A 16,806-nucleotide genomic window follows, 5' to 3' on the forward strand; every position below is an offset into this window, starting at 1 on the left:
TCCTGAGAGAGAGTTCAGCAATGATAATATGATAAGAGTCTCTACCTCAGATGTTAGTAGTTTTTGAGTACTTCTGGGCTCATGAATCCTGACTAAAGGGAAATAAGGAGGAAACAGTAGTTGCTTGTTTTTCCAGCATGGCTAATGGATAGGAATATGTTGTATGAGCCCCTCTGTCCTGGAATTTCCAGACCCCCTCCACCTTACTATCTCCAGAAGATCTCCTCCTCTTTCTCTGCACTCCATCAATGGGAGCTCTTTTCTTCATGGTGCCTGGACCTTACTGCTGTGATTATCAGACCCCATCATCATGTGATCTCTGGACCATCTTCCTTCTGCAAACTCTAGTGCCCAATTCATGTGATCTTTCCTTCCATGATCTCTGGAACCCCTTCCATACAATCTCCAGCCCCCTGCCCATTCACCCCATGTAATCTCTGCAATTTTAATCTCCTCATGATATCTGTACCTCCTTCTTGGGATTCCTAGATCCCACAATTTCCAAAATACCCCCACCCTATCTTAAACTCCCATGATGTCATCTTCAGAACATCTCCATCTGACATCCAAACACCCTCCCTTCAATCTCTCCCGTGTGATCTCCAGACTGCAAAACAATTTTCACAGCTTCACGGACAATTCCTGTGATCTCTATATAATCCATCTGTGATTGGTCTCCCCTGGGTCTCCAGATCTCTGTCCTCCCCAGCCACAATCTTGTTCTGCAACTTTTCTCACAGAGCCACTGCAGAGCTGGTCAAAAGTCTCAGGTTTCACCAACAACCTGTTCTGATCCCTCCACACTGACATATAGTTAAGAAAGCCCATCTACTTTCTGAGGAGCTTAAGGAAATTTGGTATGTCTGCTATGACTCTCACCAATTTTTACAGATCCAACCAGAAAGAATGCTTTCTATGTTGTATCACAAGTTTGTATGACTTCTGCAAGTAACGACAAAGAGTCAAGAACGAAGTCCAGACTATCACATGAATCAGCCTCCCATCCCTTGACTCTGTCTACACTTCCCACTGACTTGGAAAAGCAGCCAACATAGTTAAGGACCCCATGCGCCAACAGACACACTCCCTTCCACCTTCTTACATCAGGAAAAAGTTACAAACATCTGAGGTCATGTACCAATCGACTCAAGAACAGCTTCTTCCCTGCAGCTGTCAGACTTTTGAATGGACTACCTTATATTAAGTTGATCTTTCTCTACTTCCTAGCTCTGACTATAACACTACATTCTTCTCCCTCTTCTTTCCTTCTCTATGAATGGTGTGCTTTGTCTGTATAGCACGCAAGAAATAATACTTTTCACTCACTACAAATACATGTGACAATAATAAATCAAATCAAACCAGTCAACCAACTATTCAACCTGGCCTGCTGCATACAGGAAACCTAGTATTAAATTCTTCACCTTTCCCATATTTCCCAGCTTCTGGTTATCTTCTCTCCCCACCCATCTCACAGTAAGTGAGGGCCATGGACTCCCAAAACAAGGAAGTTGTGCAAGGAAATGTTTAAGGAGATTATTTCAAACGTTAAGCCAATGCCACTGAAGAGCCAAGCTGCCAGTGAACATTATTATTGGCAATACACAAGAAGACAGAACTGAAGGTACAGAGATCTTTAAAGATTGGAGGGCAGTGATAGGATGTACATGGCCATGAAGAGACTGAAAACAAGGAAAGGAATTTTAATGGTCTGACCGCCCTCTGTAGTGGTAACTTACAAGTTTTAATAGGGAACTAGGTTTGATTATGTAGGGTGTGGAGCTAAAACCATAAGCAACATTTTTGTGGGAGAGGACGGAAACCTGTTCTCTGGATCTGCCAATAATTTGCTCTGATAAGTTTTGCATCGGAAATCACTGGTTAAAAGAAACTTCTGCTTGTGAAATCTATTTTAACCTGATTGCACTACTTTTGTAAATAGAACATTTATCAATAGGTTAACATTTGAAAAAAGGTTTACACTTTGTTAAAGATCTATTGGTTAGCTGCTGAAGAATGTCTTCCTTTTTTAGGGATTCTTTATTCTGGTCTTTGGAACATTCATGGATAAGAAGGTAAGCTACACTCACCATTTCTACCAGTTTCCCAGCATTATCTATTTTCTCTTCACCTAATAAAATATTTCTGTCTACCATTAACCTAGGTACGAGAAAGCTTGTTGAAGAAATTTTCATTGTCGGGATTTTCTTCTCGAACAAAGGTAAGGCTTAAAAAATAAGAACGGCAGAAAATTACCATCTAAAAAGAAAATAAAATGTAAATCCTCTAGATGGACACCTTATCTCAGAACTGATATAAAATGGAATTGATCGGCTATTGTAGAGGGAACAGAATGATGAGAATGGAAGGACAATAGCAGCTTGCTCGATATCTTTATATATTTGACACAATGTCCTGTGGTGCAGTTCAGAGAATTGATATGAGGAAAGGGATGTTAAAGACTTGGATTCAATTAGATTTTTGAAGGGAGATAGAGAATAGAAAGATGGTGGGGTCTGAGAATGGAACTCATGGCAACAGAGCTCAGCCAACAAGAATCTTTTCCCCAACTGAAAGGGCAAAAGGAGGGTGATAAAGAGAGACTGGAAGACTGGAGGATGAAGGAATGTGTGTAAGATGGGGAAAAGTGCTAGAGTTGAGAATCAGCTCAACCATGAAGGGATGTGAAGAAAAGCTAGGATGTATAATGATTATCAGCCTTATGTTTAATCACATCAAGATGGAGATGTTACTGATTGTAGCATCATCATCAGAAAACCGTGACATTTTCCAGATATATGTCGACAACAATACCCCAACACCAACTCTCTTGATCTGCCCAATCATCAGGCTTCATGACATTGATGTGAAAGTTCTTACTCAAATTAACTACTGGGAAGATCAGCGTTGTTGGTCTACACTTCTAACTCCATTCCCTAACCACTGACTCCATCCTTCTCCCTGGCAGCTATCTGAGACTGATATAAACTATTCATAGCCCTTGAGATGAGTTTTCACTCCATTGCTAAGACAGTCTGTACTGTCTTTTGCTGAAACTCTCATTCATGTTTTTGGTACACTTAGATATTCCAATGCATCCCAGTTTGGGTCAGAGGATAGTTCCATGGTACTTATTCAAATAATTACCTAGGAACATTAGACTAATTAAAACCTAATATAGAACCACAGAATCATATAATCCCTACATCGCAGAAAGTGGCCATCAGGTCCATTGAGTGTGCACCGGCTCCCCGAAAGCCTTCCCCTCCAGCCTAACCCCATAACCCCATGCATTTACCATGGCTGGTCCATCTAACCCAAACATCAGCCAGAATTCTCTGCTCTTGCATGCCCCGTCACCACTGTTAGCGAGAATGGAGAATTTGGCACCCAGCCAAATTTCTGTTCACTGCAGTAGGACTGGAGAATTCCAGCCGCGGGCAAAGTTGGAGAATTTGGCCCATCTTTGGATGATGGGCGGAAACTACCCAGTATGATGCCTAAGTAACTTCAAAACTGGCCCCTCAATCACTACCGATTGCCCCTCACAACCTCCAGCTCCGGACACTGTTTTTGGACCCAACATGACCCTTCCATGCTGTTCTGACTAGTCGCCAGATCCTCGTGACCACCTGGCCAATCACTCAACGAATCTCTCACCCCTAACTAACTGCCTCTCAACCTGACTACCCTCTTGACCCAGCCTCAGTACAGCCTTGACTACCCAGCTCTATCCCCGCCTCGGGGTGAGGAACTTACATGGGTAATTGAATTACCCTTGCCATGCTTATTCTCCAGCTGGCTAGATTCAAAATGGCACAGAGGCAAGTTGTCTGTTGATGGCTCCCATTGGGAGCAGTATATATTTGAAAAAAAATGCCACTGTCTTGATGTTTCTGGCAAGCAGCAGTGTAGAAAGAAGATCTCATGAAATTCTGGGCTGTGTGCTGGTAATTTCTGTGACATTCTCCAAGTGAGCTCTGTTCCTTATAGAATCATTGTTCAGAGGACAGAGAAATGGGGAGAGCTGGTTTAAAATAAATTAACAGCAAATAAACAAAAGCTGTTTGCTCCTACATTAACACTTTTTTGGTTAGTTTCAGACTGCACAGATCACTTCTACCTCGAAGATGTCCTCAAAACCAAAATTTCTGTTTCCTTCTAGAAGGAGTAAGTATAATCATGAAGCTGAATTATAATAGATCTACTCCCATGATAAAAATGTAAAAGTTACTTCAAAAAAAAGTTATTTTAAATTATTGCCGTAATTTGGTAGCTATTAGTTAAGTAAAAGGATGCACAAGGAATGAGTGTATTTCTGAGGGAAATGAACTCTCAGTTAAAACCCAGGCACAATTTAAATACATATCAACCTGTTGATAGATCCAGTGCATTTAAAGCACATTGTCGCTATTCTAAAAGCTACCAATCAGAATGATGTGCACTGATGTGTGGAATAATTTTTTTATCAATTCATAACAATTAGGAATACAGTAAATATATGATGAAATTCTGTTGATGCTAACATAACAATTGGTGGGGGATGAAAGGAGTCAAGTTTTTGCTTTGCAAAGGATTTGTTCCCTGTGTATCGCAGTCAAATTCTGCGCAGGAAAAGTTACTTGTCTTGAATCTTGAAGATGTCTTAAGTCCAAGTAAAATGCATGAAAATAGCTTTTTTTTTTAACTAGTTTTCTCTCAATTTACAATTTTTTAGTACCAAATGCTGCTGCCTCTCCTGGTATTTAAGATAAAAAGGCAAATCTGAACACACTTGCAGGGGAAAAGTGCTGGGCTTTAAAACTGACTTTAATAAATTTGAGCAAATAATATTTATTTTGCATAGAGTGTTATCCTATAACAAAAGGTTACTTTGCAGCATTTATATCCAGTGTACAACAATATTTTCAGTGATCTGCTATTTTGGACATGTTTCTCAGCAGCAGGAGCCTTTTGTCGTGGATGGGATCTTATAGTCCTGTCACAGTCGGTAGGATTTTTCATTGAATCCACCCTATGCTGCCAGGAAACACACGGCAAGGTGCGCCATTGGAGGGACTGGAAAATCCCGCCGGTGTAAATAGCCGAAGACCTCACGCTTTGTATCAGTGATTATATTTTCGAAGAATCTACAATAACACTGCCCAGTGCACAGTCACTGAGTGGTTATGTCCATAATTCTTCTCTTTGATATTTTAGTGATCTATTCTGTTTAAAATATATTTGGGTCAATTTGCAGGGTGAAGCTCCTAGTGAGGAGGCTCACTAAGCACAAGCACGGGTTATAATTTTGACCCTACAGTAATATAACCCCATTTCCAAATCACTGCTGCTTTGCAAAACCCTACACTGTTAAAGTTAAATTATTAGTGTCATAAGTAGGCTTATGTTAACACTGCAATGAAGTTAGTGTGAAAATCCCCTAGTCACCACACTCCGGCACCTGTTTGGGTACACCGAGGGAGAATTTAGCATGACCTATGCACCTAACCAGTACGTCTTTTGGACTGTGGGAGGAAACCAGAGCACCTGGAGAAAATCCATGCAGATGTGGGGAGAATGTGCAAACTCCACATAGACAGTGACCCAAGCCAGGAATTGAATCTGGGTCCCTGGCGCTGTGAGGCAGCAGTGCTAATCACTGTGCCACTGTGCTGCCCCAAAAGCAAAGCTTCATAAACCTCACCTTAATATATTAAAAGAGGGATAAAATATATTGTTGAATTGATAAGTGTTTGTTGGCACCATATGTGTGGTATCAGAGCTCAAGGTTCTACCTTGCAATTGTTCCAGGCTGCCATTTGTTGTTCTACTCCTTGTTCAATATCAAGATGGGGATAAGTATCAGGAAGATTTTCAGCAACATCTTCCTGTTCCATTCCACCAAAGTCTGCACTCCAGTCTCCTTTGTTGGCAGCCAGTCTAAGACAGATTGACCCTGGTGGATGTGGTCTTTCTGGATTTTCAGAAGGCGTTTGACAAGGTACCTCACAAGAGGTTATTGCAAAAGGTCAGGGGACATGGAGTTGGGGGTAGGGTGTTAGCGTGGATAGAGGATTGGTTGTCAAATAGGAGACAGAGAGTGGGGGTCAATGGGTGCTATTCGGATTGGCGGATGGTGACTAGTGGGGTGCCCCAGGGGTTGGTGCTGGGGCCTCAGCTATTTACCATTTATATAGATGATCTGGAGGAGGGAACCGAGTGTAGGGTGTCGAAATTTGCTGATGACACCAAGATTGGGGGAAAGGCAAATTGTGCGGAGGGTGTGGAGAGTCTGCAGAAGGATCTAGATAGGCTGGGCGAATGGGCCAGGAAATGGCAAATGGAATTTAATGTTGGCAAGTGTGAGGTGGTCCACTTTGGTAGGAAGAATGGTAGGAAGGACTATTACTTACGTGGCGAAAAACTGCAGCAGGCGACGGTGCAGAGGGACCTCGGGGTCCTTGTGCATGAGTCGCAAAAACCCAGCTTGCAGGTGCAGCAGGTGGTCAGGAAGGCGAATGGGATGCTGGCCTTCATAGCGAGGGGGATTGAATATAAAAGTAGGGAGGTCTTGCTGCAGCTGTGTAGGGCATTGGTGAGGCCGCAGCTGGAGTACTGTGTGCAGTTTTGGGCGCCGCACCTGCGCAAGGATATTTTGGCCTTGGAGGGAGTGCAGAGGAGGTTTACTAGGCTGATACCAGAGTTGAGGGGGTTGAGCTATGAGGAGAGGCTGAATAAACTAGGCTGGTACTCGTTAGAGTTTAGAAGAATGAGGGGAGATCTCATTGAGACGTATAAGATGATGAATGGGATGGATAGGATAGAGGTGGAGAGACTCTTCCCGCTCAAAAAAGACAGTAGGACTAGGGGGCACAGCCTCAAGATAAAGGGGAGGCGGTTTAGAACGGAGTTGAGGAGGAACTTCTTCACTCAAAGGGTGGTGAATCTCTGGAATTCTCTGCCCGTTGAAGTGGTGGAGGCTGCCTCGCTAAATATTTTTAAGAAGCTGGTTGATGGGTTCTTGATAAGAGAGGGGATTAAGGGTTATGGGGAGAGGGCGGGAAAGTGGAACTGAGCCACGACAGATCAGCCATGATCTTATTGAACGGCGGGGCAGGCTCGAAGGGCTAGATGGCCTACTCCTGCTCCTATTTCTTATGTTCTTATGTTCTTATGACTTGCAATTCTAACCCTATTCTATCACTAAGACTATCTGTTTGCCTTTTGGCAGTATTTGCTGCCTGTACCTTTGTTTTTCCCCCATCATTACTGAAATCTTAATTCAAGACTTACTCACTTCCAAGCCCGATTCCTCCAGTGATCCCATGCCAACCATCTAACTTCCATTCAATATAAACTGAAGCACCCTGCACCAAGAACCCAGATCCTTTACCATCCTTGTCCTTAACTCCTCCATGCAGTAAATTCAAAACTTTAGCCCTGTACCAGCTTTCTACCTCTGCTACTTTCTCCAGTCTTATATTCCAAGATGTGCTCTCTGCTCTTCTATCATAGTTGCTTTTTCAGTCCATTAGGTTTCTTGACTAAGCTTTCAGACTTCTCAACTCCACATTTTTGTCACAATCCCTTCTCACTCTTTGAAAATCTCCTTATCGGCTTCAAACATCTCACCCAGCATTTCATCTATCACTGCTTAGTGTCTGATTGTCCAACAGTGGAAATTGCTTCTACTACGTTTAAAGGTGCCACAGAAGTACTGTTTGTTGTTGTGTTGATATCTAACTGTGCTGCAATTAAAAAGAGCTGTGCAGTAAGTAAATGTATGTTAATCTGGTGTTGCTGTGTGATTGCAACTCTTGCTGATCTTTTTCCTTCTCCAATCTTTTAGAAAGCTACAACTTAACTCAACATTTATACTCCAGCAATAACGAACCATCTCAAAGCTTTTCCTCTCTGAGTTAACTGCTGGAGCTCAAAGGAAAAGAACAGATTTCCTTCAATTACAGAACAAATAATAAAAATGGTCAATTTACACCGTGAAAAACCGTTTTAGAAGTCATTCCAGAAGTAATGAGTGCTTTTGTTAAGAATGTATAAAAATCTGTGGCATTGAGCTTCTTGTTAACACAATATTTGATGGGGTGAGTAACATTGTGCACTATTTCATATCAATAAAAAGACACACGTAACATTTTGGTGCAAGCTGACAATTATCTGTCATGTCATAGAGTTTATTTATAAGGTTATGCTATTAGTAGTGGAATTATTCACCATCAAAGATGCCTTATTTATATAACTAAATCAGATCACCTGGTTTTGCAGACAATGGGGGTGATTTTCCCACCTTGCCAGGTCTAGCGTAGATGGCACTGATCCAGGAAAATAGCGTACGGGCCTAAAAATTGATTTTGTGTCTGGTGAGAAACAGTTTTCAATCGACCCAATCCCTTTCTACTAGCAGGAACCGAATTGCACCCAGAAAGGGCGTTAAGCCACACGATGGCCTGGCTTCCTATTTCATTAGTGAGTTTCGCATGTGATCGTTCCTCCTTCCAGATTGTTCGCACCTCTCTGGAGGGAGGTCATTCCTGCATGAATCACTATTGGTGTCCATTAGTGGAGGCCTGGCGTGATGATCAAGCCGACGGTGGGGAGTGCTCAGAGGCCATTGAAGCCCCTGGGTGGCCGGTGCATGGCTGTGCATCCTTAGGCAGTGCCTGCCTGACACACCGGCGGTAGTCACTGGACACACTGGCAGTGCCAGTTTGGCACTGTCGGAGCTCCAGGGACAGTGCCAATGTGTTGAAGCTTGAGTCAAGGGGGGGAATGTCAGAGATTGTAAATGGGGACCCATTGGGAGGACACTAATGCCCCAGTGTCAGCGATCTGTGTCAGGTAGGTGATGGGGAAACATGTCACCAATGAGGGAGTGGGGTCCCAATGTCCATGGGGAGAGGGAAGGGGTCTCCCAGTGCACCTTGCAAAATGGCACTCAATCACTCTGAAGTTGGGCTTGCCAGCATGTTTAACCACCTCTCCCCCCTGCCGCCCCCCCAATAGTATCCGTGCACATCTCGCCTTGCTCCAAACGTTTGACTGCATGGGACGCATGTAGTGCCAGCACACTTGAAAGACTGGTGTGGATCACTCCAACATTCTCACCATTATGACACAATTCCACAGAATGTTATGGATAGTTTTAGAAGGTTGTTTTTGTATCTTGTTTAATATTTGAGAGTGAACATGCTGCTTTCACTCCCCAGCCCCCCACACTCACGGCCACACTCTGAAGTGTATTCCCCCAATTCCTGCTTTGGGTCCACTCAGAGTCTCACAAACTTGTGAGCTTGAAATGTTCACAGCACAACATTGCCAGATTGGATTAGAGTACTGACATTTTTCTTGATCTTCTGTTAAAAGTACAGTGAATTTTGCTAAAACTGTCCTCAAGAAACAAATGTGTCTTTCTTCAGTAACTCTGGTCAGCATCAAGTAGGGTTCATCTCAGTAGGAATGCTATTAGGAGTAACCTCAGTACCTCTGCAGGGAAAGGGAAAAAAATTACCAGTATTCCCACTTTTCATCACCATTTACTGAGCCCTCTTGCAAAAGATGTTGTCAGGATGTAGAATAATGCTTTGGTATCCCAGTACCCAATCGCTCACCACTCACTGCTCCCGCCCCCCCACCACTGTCACCAACCCCAACATGTACTGCATCTCCTCCCAATGTTTGTATGGTTTGCTGTCACAATGTCCATGTTCACACAAATACAATGGCCATATGGGGCAGTCCTTGTGCATTTGGACCAAAGTATCAACACTTTCCATGGGCAAAGAATGAAAGTAGAAAATGAGAAAAATTGTCTTGCTCAATGAAATGAATTTTTCATGGTCTGTGGGTCAGTACAAAATGTTTATTGAACTCCAAACCTTTGAGGAAACTTGAGTAAAGCATTTAATGAAAGAAAGCACATTAGAAAGAAATTTAACTTTTGTTCACAACTGATGAACTAAAGGTAACAAGATGACAAGATTAAATGCTGCAACTACAATTATTACACTGAGAAGTTATTAACATGATGATTTTTTTCCTGAAAATCATCTTTAGGATTAATATTAAAATCTTTGTATTTTGTATATTTTAAATTTCTGTCAAATGATATTTTAAATTGTAGGAAAATAATGGATCTTTGAGAAGTGATTTTGGTTTTAAGACTGGGAATATGAGTGGAATGTAAGATTTTTATGCATAATTGGCATTAAGGGAAATTGTAAATGTGTTTTGTTGTTTTCATTTTTATCATGATATAAAATTTGTGCCATTATATTTTTATGAACTTTGCTATTGCAAGATGCAACGTGTTGTGACCTATATGAGCAGAATTTATTGATTAAAGGAATGACATAAATGAATGAACAAAAACTACATTTGGTGCAATAAATAACTTCATTATAATGTTCATGATTTTTTCTTTGTGTGGTATTTGTTACACAGTTATGGAATATGTAGATTTATACATATTTCTGTGTTATTTTATACTTACTTCTATCATTGTTGTATTCTAGTGGTGATGTTTCAACTGACAACAGTAAAATAATAATTTATCCACCATTAAACACCACTACTGAACATCGGAGTAGGGGTGGAATGGCAAGTCTCCAGTCTATTGCAGTGAACGTGATGGCGGTTTAGAAAACAGGTTAGAGGGAAATTCAAAAGCATTGATTAAGCACAAAAAGGAAGAAATGTGCTTGAATATAAGAGTAAAATTTAATTTAACTTTGTACAGGACTTCAGTTTTGTCACCATTTATTACATTTCTCTGCCTTGATTATAAAAAGGTTATCCAAATTGACGAAAGGATTTCATGAAGATTCACTGGAATGACACCAAGGTCACAATCTTCAAGTGCTAAAACTGCACATTCAATATTGTATCCTGGATTGGAAGAAATGCAAATTTATTTCACTTTTACTCTCCACACAATTCAAACACTTGGCCTGACCCATGTCAGAAGAGTGGCATATTTCACAGGACATCTGCATAAATACATAAAGTCAGCTGCCTTCTCAAAGGCAATTATGAATGAGCAATAAATGCTGACCTTGCCAGTGATGCTCACATCCCATGAACCAATAGAAATTTGTAATTTATGGGTATGCACACAAAAAAAATCATTCTGCAGTAATATTTAATTTAAAAACTCACTCAAATCTTAGAAATGGACATCTATTGATCTGACTCACCACATTAGATGTTAAATTACTAGGGCAGGATTCGCTGGTCCTGTTGCAATGAATGGAGATTGGCTGAGCGCCAAATTCTCCATTCTCTCAGGCAGCGGTGGCCAGGTGTGAACGTTGGAGAATTCAGCTCTAATGTTTAAAAAAAACTATAAATGAGTTTTTTACTACCTCACTTTGCTACTTTGTAAGTAGGAGGGGGAATTGGGCAGGGTCTTTCTTATTTCAGATCTTCATGAATTGCCATTTATGTATTACAAATATTATCTGTCAGTTAGGTGGCTCCAGGCCTGGACCTTTCCTATTTCTATTGCTGTTTCATTATAGAGGAGCTGTGAATGAAACTGTATGCTTTAGTACCAATAGCAAATGGATAATACTGAGGGAAAATCATTGATGAAGCAGTTGAAGACAGCTGGGTTGATGATAGTTCCCTACAGTGAAATTCTGAGCGCTCCAATGATTAATCTGATAAGCACCAATATTTCTTTTATGTCCAGTATGGCTCCAATCATTGGAAACTTTGTGTACAAATGGTACATGTAACAATATAAATACCAGCACCATGTAACTAGATTAAAATTAAGAATTACAATTAATATTTGCTTGATGGATTAGGTTGCTAAATGTACTGCTGGAATTTATATTCATTAGAGTCAGAGGGCATAGGGCTCTTACCAGCTTGCCATGCCCGTCGATCAGAGTGGCGAGCCAGGACATGAGAAGCCTGGTGCGAATCAGATTGCTATCTTCCAGGCCCCATTTTACAGTACAAGCTACTCATTACAACCTGTTTTCACAGAGACATCAGTTATTTTTACAACAGGTTGACCAGGTACTTCTGTGCTTACAGGTTCAAAAATATTTCTTGATGGCAATACTGACTTTTAGAATGTCTCTCTCATCCTCAAATGGTCCACGTGTTTGGACCATTGAAGGAAATCAGTAGAGAAATGGTTTGAGGGAAATTGGGACTGAAGGCCAATAAATCTCCAGAGTTTGATCATCTATATCCCAAGCGTGCTTAATCTTTGTGTTTCCCAACATTTTTGGTCCTCTGTGAAGACAGAAACAAATTACATATTGAGTTGGTCAGCCTTTTTTTTGTTTCCCTTTATAAATTCTCCTGTTTTTGACTGTAAGAAATCTACATTTGTTCTGGTTAATCTTTTTTTCTTCACATACCTATAGAAGCTTTTACAGTCAGTTTTTATGTTCAATGCAAATTTACTCATACTCTATTTTCCTCTTAATGGAACTTTTTATCCTCTACTGAATTCTAAACCGTTCCCAATCCTCAGGGCTGCTGTTTATCTACATTCCTAGTGTACTTAAGGGAGTGGCCTTAGAAATAATGGATGCATTGGTCATCATCTTCCAAGATTCTATAGGCTGTGGAACAGTTCCTATAGGTCAAAGAGTAGCTAATGTAACCCCACTATTTAAAAAGGGAGATAGAGAGAAAAACAAAGGGCAGTCAGCCTGATGTGGGTAGCAGGGAAAATGCTTATAAAAGATTTAATAGCAAAGTATTTGGAAAACAGTGGCAGGATCAGACAGTCAGCCTGGATTTACGAACGGGAGATCATGCTTGACAAATCTACTGGAATTCTTCAAGGATGGAACAAGTGGAGTTGACAAAGGGGATGTGGTTTATTTGGGCTTTCAGAAGGCTTTCAACAAAGTCACACTTAAGCCATTTCATAAGTAACTTCTCGCATGTGATGAGTACTATATTAGTGCAAGTTGTTGTTGCATCTGGTGATATTTGTTTAACATTCAAAGAATGTTCACTTTTTAAAAGGAAATTATCAAGAAACTGAGGCACACGTTGAAACCAATTGGCTGACAGATGTAAATCTGAAATATCTGACGAATGTATGTTGTATTCTTGCTTCGTCATTAAAGTTTTAGGAAGCATTTTGTATTTCTACAACAGATGTTGTAATTGATATCACCAGAACTAATTCACACTTCAGAAAAATATCCAAACTTTGTACAATAATTTCAATGAACATCTGCAGAATGTTTCCTGGAATTTTATTTCTATGAAGAACACTGCTTTATGGAATTGTGAGAACAAATGTTCCTGTGCATTGGCAAGATTTATTTATGCTTCTGATAAATGGTCATCGAATACTCTGAAGCACCATTCAAACCAATATTGAAAAACCATTTCTGTAAGAATCCCTATGCACTTGATATGTTTTGGACCTATCCAGTCTTTCCTAAAAGAAATGCAATAACATATTAATATATAAGTATTGTTTGAAGTAGATAGATACTTTCCTACATTACCCAAGTTCAGAATTAGTGAAATTTGCTTAGGGATCATTACAAGACTCATGAAAAGATGAATTCTGTGATGCTACGCGTAATGACATTAAACTACCGGAACAGGAAGATCATAATTAAATTCTGTATTAGCTTGGAGAGAAAAAAATTATTTCAAAACCAGTCATTTTCACTCAAATGACTATCGTTGCTGTTACTGATTTTGTTTATTTACAGAATTTTGAATTATTCTTTAACCAAAGACTTAACAGAATCAAAACATGTAACCCTGGAAAAAGCTACGTTTTTCATATGTTCATTGGTTAAAAACATGGTAAGAAATAAAAATAAAAATGCTACAAGAATCTGGATTTGCGACTTGTTCATAGTTTAAAAACATGGAAGTCCGAGGCCATGTCTGAAGGGTTATCTGACACAATGGTTAGTCGGGGCTTATAATAATCTGTGCCATTAGACAAGAGGCCTCAATTTCCCTTGTAGGTTAACTGTACGAAAATTATACCAATGTTACCCGTGGCTCAGATACGGAGAGCAAGATGTTAGGTACCCCCATCAAATATATTTTGGTGGCAGGGTTGGGAGAGGAGGGTACAGACGGCTGGAGGGGTAGCATACAATTGGGCAGGCACCCAGCCTACAACCTTCCCATTGATCCTGCAGCTCACCCCTAACACAGAAGGAAGGAGATATCAAAATTGGCAGCCCATTCATCATATGTAATAAATAATTAAGGGTCAATTGAGCTTGTTAACAAGCCAGTTGACTGCGCTAATATCCTGGCAATGTTGATAATATGATTGGTGTGGGTATGCAGGTCAAAATGGGCAGCCCAATTTTTGAAAACACCAGGAATGAAGGAGGAGTATTACATTCAGTGGTGCCCTTTGCACATCAGGTGTAGCCCCCCGAAGATAGGATTTTATTGCTACCTGCCTACTCTCCAGAATACAATCCCACCCCATCCCTTTAGCCCTCTTCCTAAGCTGACCAACCCTCCACATCAATACTTTGGACTTTCCTCACTCTGAGATCCATAGGTCTTCTTCTTGAGGCTGATCTGCAATCCTGGCAGTGCCCCCAGCTCAATTCTTAGCTGGGACTGCAGCAGCCGTTGGCCAAATGGACTGCCACCCAACCAACCCCTCCATCTAAACTCTAGCCCAAAGTATGGGTGTCAGTGATGGGCACGTAGAACGTCTCTTGCAATGCAGCATGTTTCTCTTCTTTCTGGCACCCCTTAATGGAGGATGCAGAAACCCAGTAATAGTGATGCAGAATCAAACTATAGGCTGAGAGGTGAAAATCATGCACAATGATTAATGAAAATAGATCAGTACAATTGTCAATGTAGCAAAGCTAATGTTTTTCTGGTCTTTAAATGTACTTACTGCCATCAACCAGCACTCAGTGAGACTGGCATTATCGATTTCTGTTCCAATAGACAAGGTTCAAAAGGAAAAGACACTGGAGGCCCCAGGGCATCACCCATGAGTCAGTTAATGTCCTGAGTGGGAAGTTACACCTCCTTACTCACTATACTTAAATTGTGTGGTGTATGCTGCACGGTGATAATAGAGTTAACCAGCCTCCAACAAATTATAGACTTCAATAAATCATTTATTAAAAAAAGCAAACAAAACATTTAGTTTACTATGTGTGAGAATCAGTTCTCATGATTTTGGATCCACACCTAAAATATTCACCTGATTTTTTTCATTCCATTGCTGACCAACCTCCAGCATGTTTGACGTCTTTATTATTTGCAGCATTTGTCTGTCGTAATTTTTAATTGCCTTATCTCAGTGTTACCTGGAACACAGTGCTGCGCGGTTAGGAAATGAACTGGAGGCAAAGAAACAACTTCATTTGATCATTTTACAAAGTTGTAGGATACTGCATTGGCTTGAATCTTTGCAGTGACCATCACACCGGCCAAGAGCTGAAGTCTATGAGAGAAGGTAAGAAAGAGGTTCCTGTTTCAAAATGAGCAGCATTTGTAAACAATTTGCTTTCGAAAGAAAACATAAATTTCTGCTCAAATATATATTTTTGGTTAACATTGTGATATGTGTAAGATTTCCTCAAATGTTTAATAACTTTGTTATTAAATGTTATTATATTGTTGTCTACAAACATATTTACCATCAGTCTAGCCCAAGCTCCCTCCTTCATAATATTCAGGTTCTTTGTGTCAGGGAACAATAGAGGATTTTGGATGAAGTATATCTCCTGTAGAGTTCTTCCACTACTATGGTTACAGTTCTACTAAAACTTTCCTGTCGCTATAAAGCAACTTCAGGTGTCTATGAATCTAAAAGTAACAGCTTAACTTTAAACTGATACTGATGGTGCTGATGTACATCTTGAATGTACTAAGATGAAGTCTTAACATTGTTTGGAGTACAACCCCAGTCTGGCATTAATAGTTGTCTTAAAACTGCTAAAATAGGTTGTTAATTTATTGGGTGCTCTTAAAAAGCTTATTGCCGTTTCCCTTTAATGTTACAAACAAGTGGAGATCATCCCTTGCTCTGAGCCAACACTTAAAAAGTATCACCATTGAAAAAATGGAGTTTTTGCATCTGTAGAAACATGAATGTTTGGAGCTCCAGTCAGAGAGGACATAATTTGAGATGTAGTCCAATAAAACCTACAGTTTTAACAGCTGCACTTTACATTACACAGTGGAAATATTCCTAAAACTATGTCCAGAGACAGGCAGCAGCAGAGTTTCTAGGCATCCGTGTGAAAATCCTGGGAATGCTTCTATTATATGAAAGACTTAATATAACAGAACGATGTCAGCATAAATTATATTTTGAAGAAAAATTTACACTTTTAGATTGAGATGTTGAAGGAACACGTCATAAGTAGAATTCTCAGAACCACTAAATGCTGAACTGCACATTAGAGCAGTTGGCATTTAAAGAGGAGAAATAACTGAATATTTTAGGTGCAATCCATCATCAAAATCATCACAAAGTATGTTTATCTAAATCATTAACTGTCTTCACGCTATCAAATGTGGAGAAGTCTGTTAATTGTTTTCCAACATTCACATTTTTTCTTTTAAATCTGTTAAGACAAGGAACTGTTAGTATCAATGGACAATTTCTGTAATTTATACCAGAAAAAGGCTGGTAGGGAATGATATAAGGTTAGACAATGATTTGATTTGATTTATTATTGTCACATGTATTGGTATACAGGTGAAATATTGTTTCTTGCGCACTACACAAAGCATAGTGTTCAGAGAGTACATAGAGAAGAAGGAAAGGAGAGGATACAGAATATAGTGTTTCCTATCATAGCTAGGGTGTAG

General features: G+C 40.2%; 1 protein-coding gene across 1 annotated transcript in view; it reads left to right on the forward strand.

The window, feature by feature from the left end:
• The window catches only part of LOC145345591 (uncharacterized), a 120,386-nt gene extending 111,472 nt beyond the window's left edge, over positions 1-8,914 (forward strand). Inside the window, exons 18-21 of the mRNA XM_080193426.1 lie at positions 2,034-2,075; positions 2,165-2,221; positions 4,104-4,170; positions 7,832-8,914. Of these exons, the coding sequence (XP_080049552.1) occupies positions 2,034-2,075; positions 2,165-2,221; positions 4,104-4,170; positions 7,832-7,905 (240 nt within the window). The 3' untranslated portion in view covers positions 7,906-8,914. The remainder of the gene's footprint in view (positions 1-2,033; positions 2,076-2,164; positions 2,222-4,103; positions 4,171-7,831) is intronic.
• Positions 8,915-16,806: the final 7,892 nt, after the last annotated feature.

The sequence above is a fragment of the Carcharhinus amblyrhynchos genome, chromosome 7 (assembly GCF_965287045.1).
Source record: "Carcharhinus amblyrhynchos chromosome 7, sCarAmb.v2.hapA, whole genome shotgun sequence".
Taxonomy (NCBI): domain Eukaryota; kingdom Metazoa; phylum Chordata; class Chondrichthyes; order Carcharhiniformes; family Carcharhinidae; genus Carcharhinus; species Carcharhinus amblyrhynchos.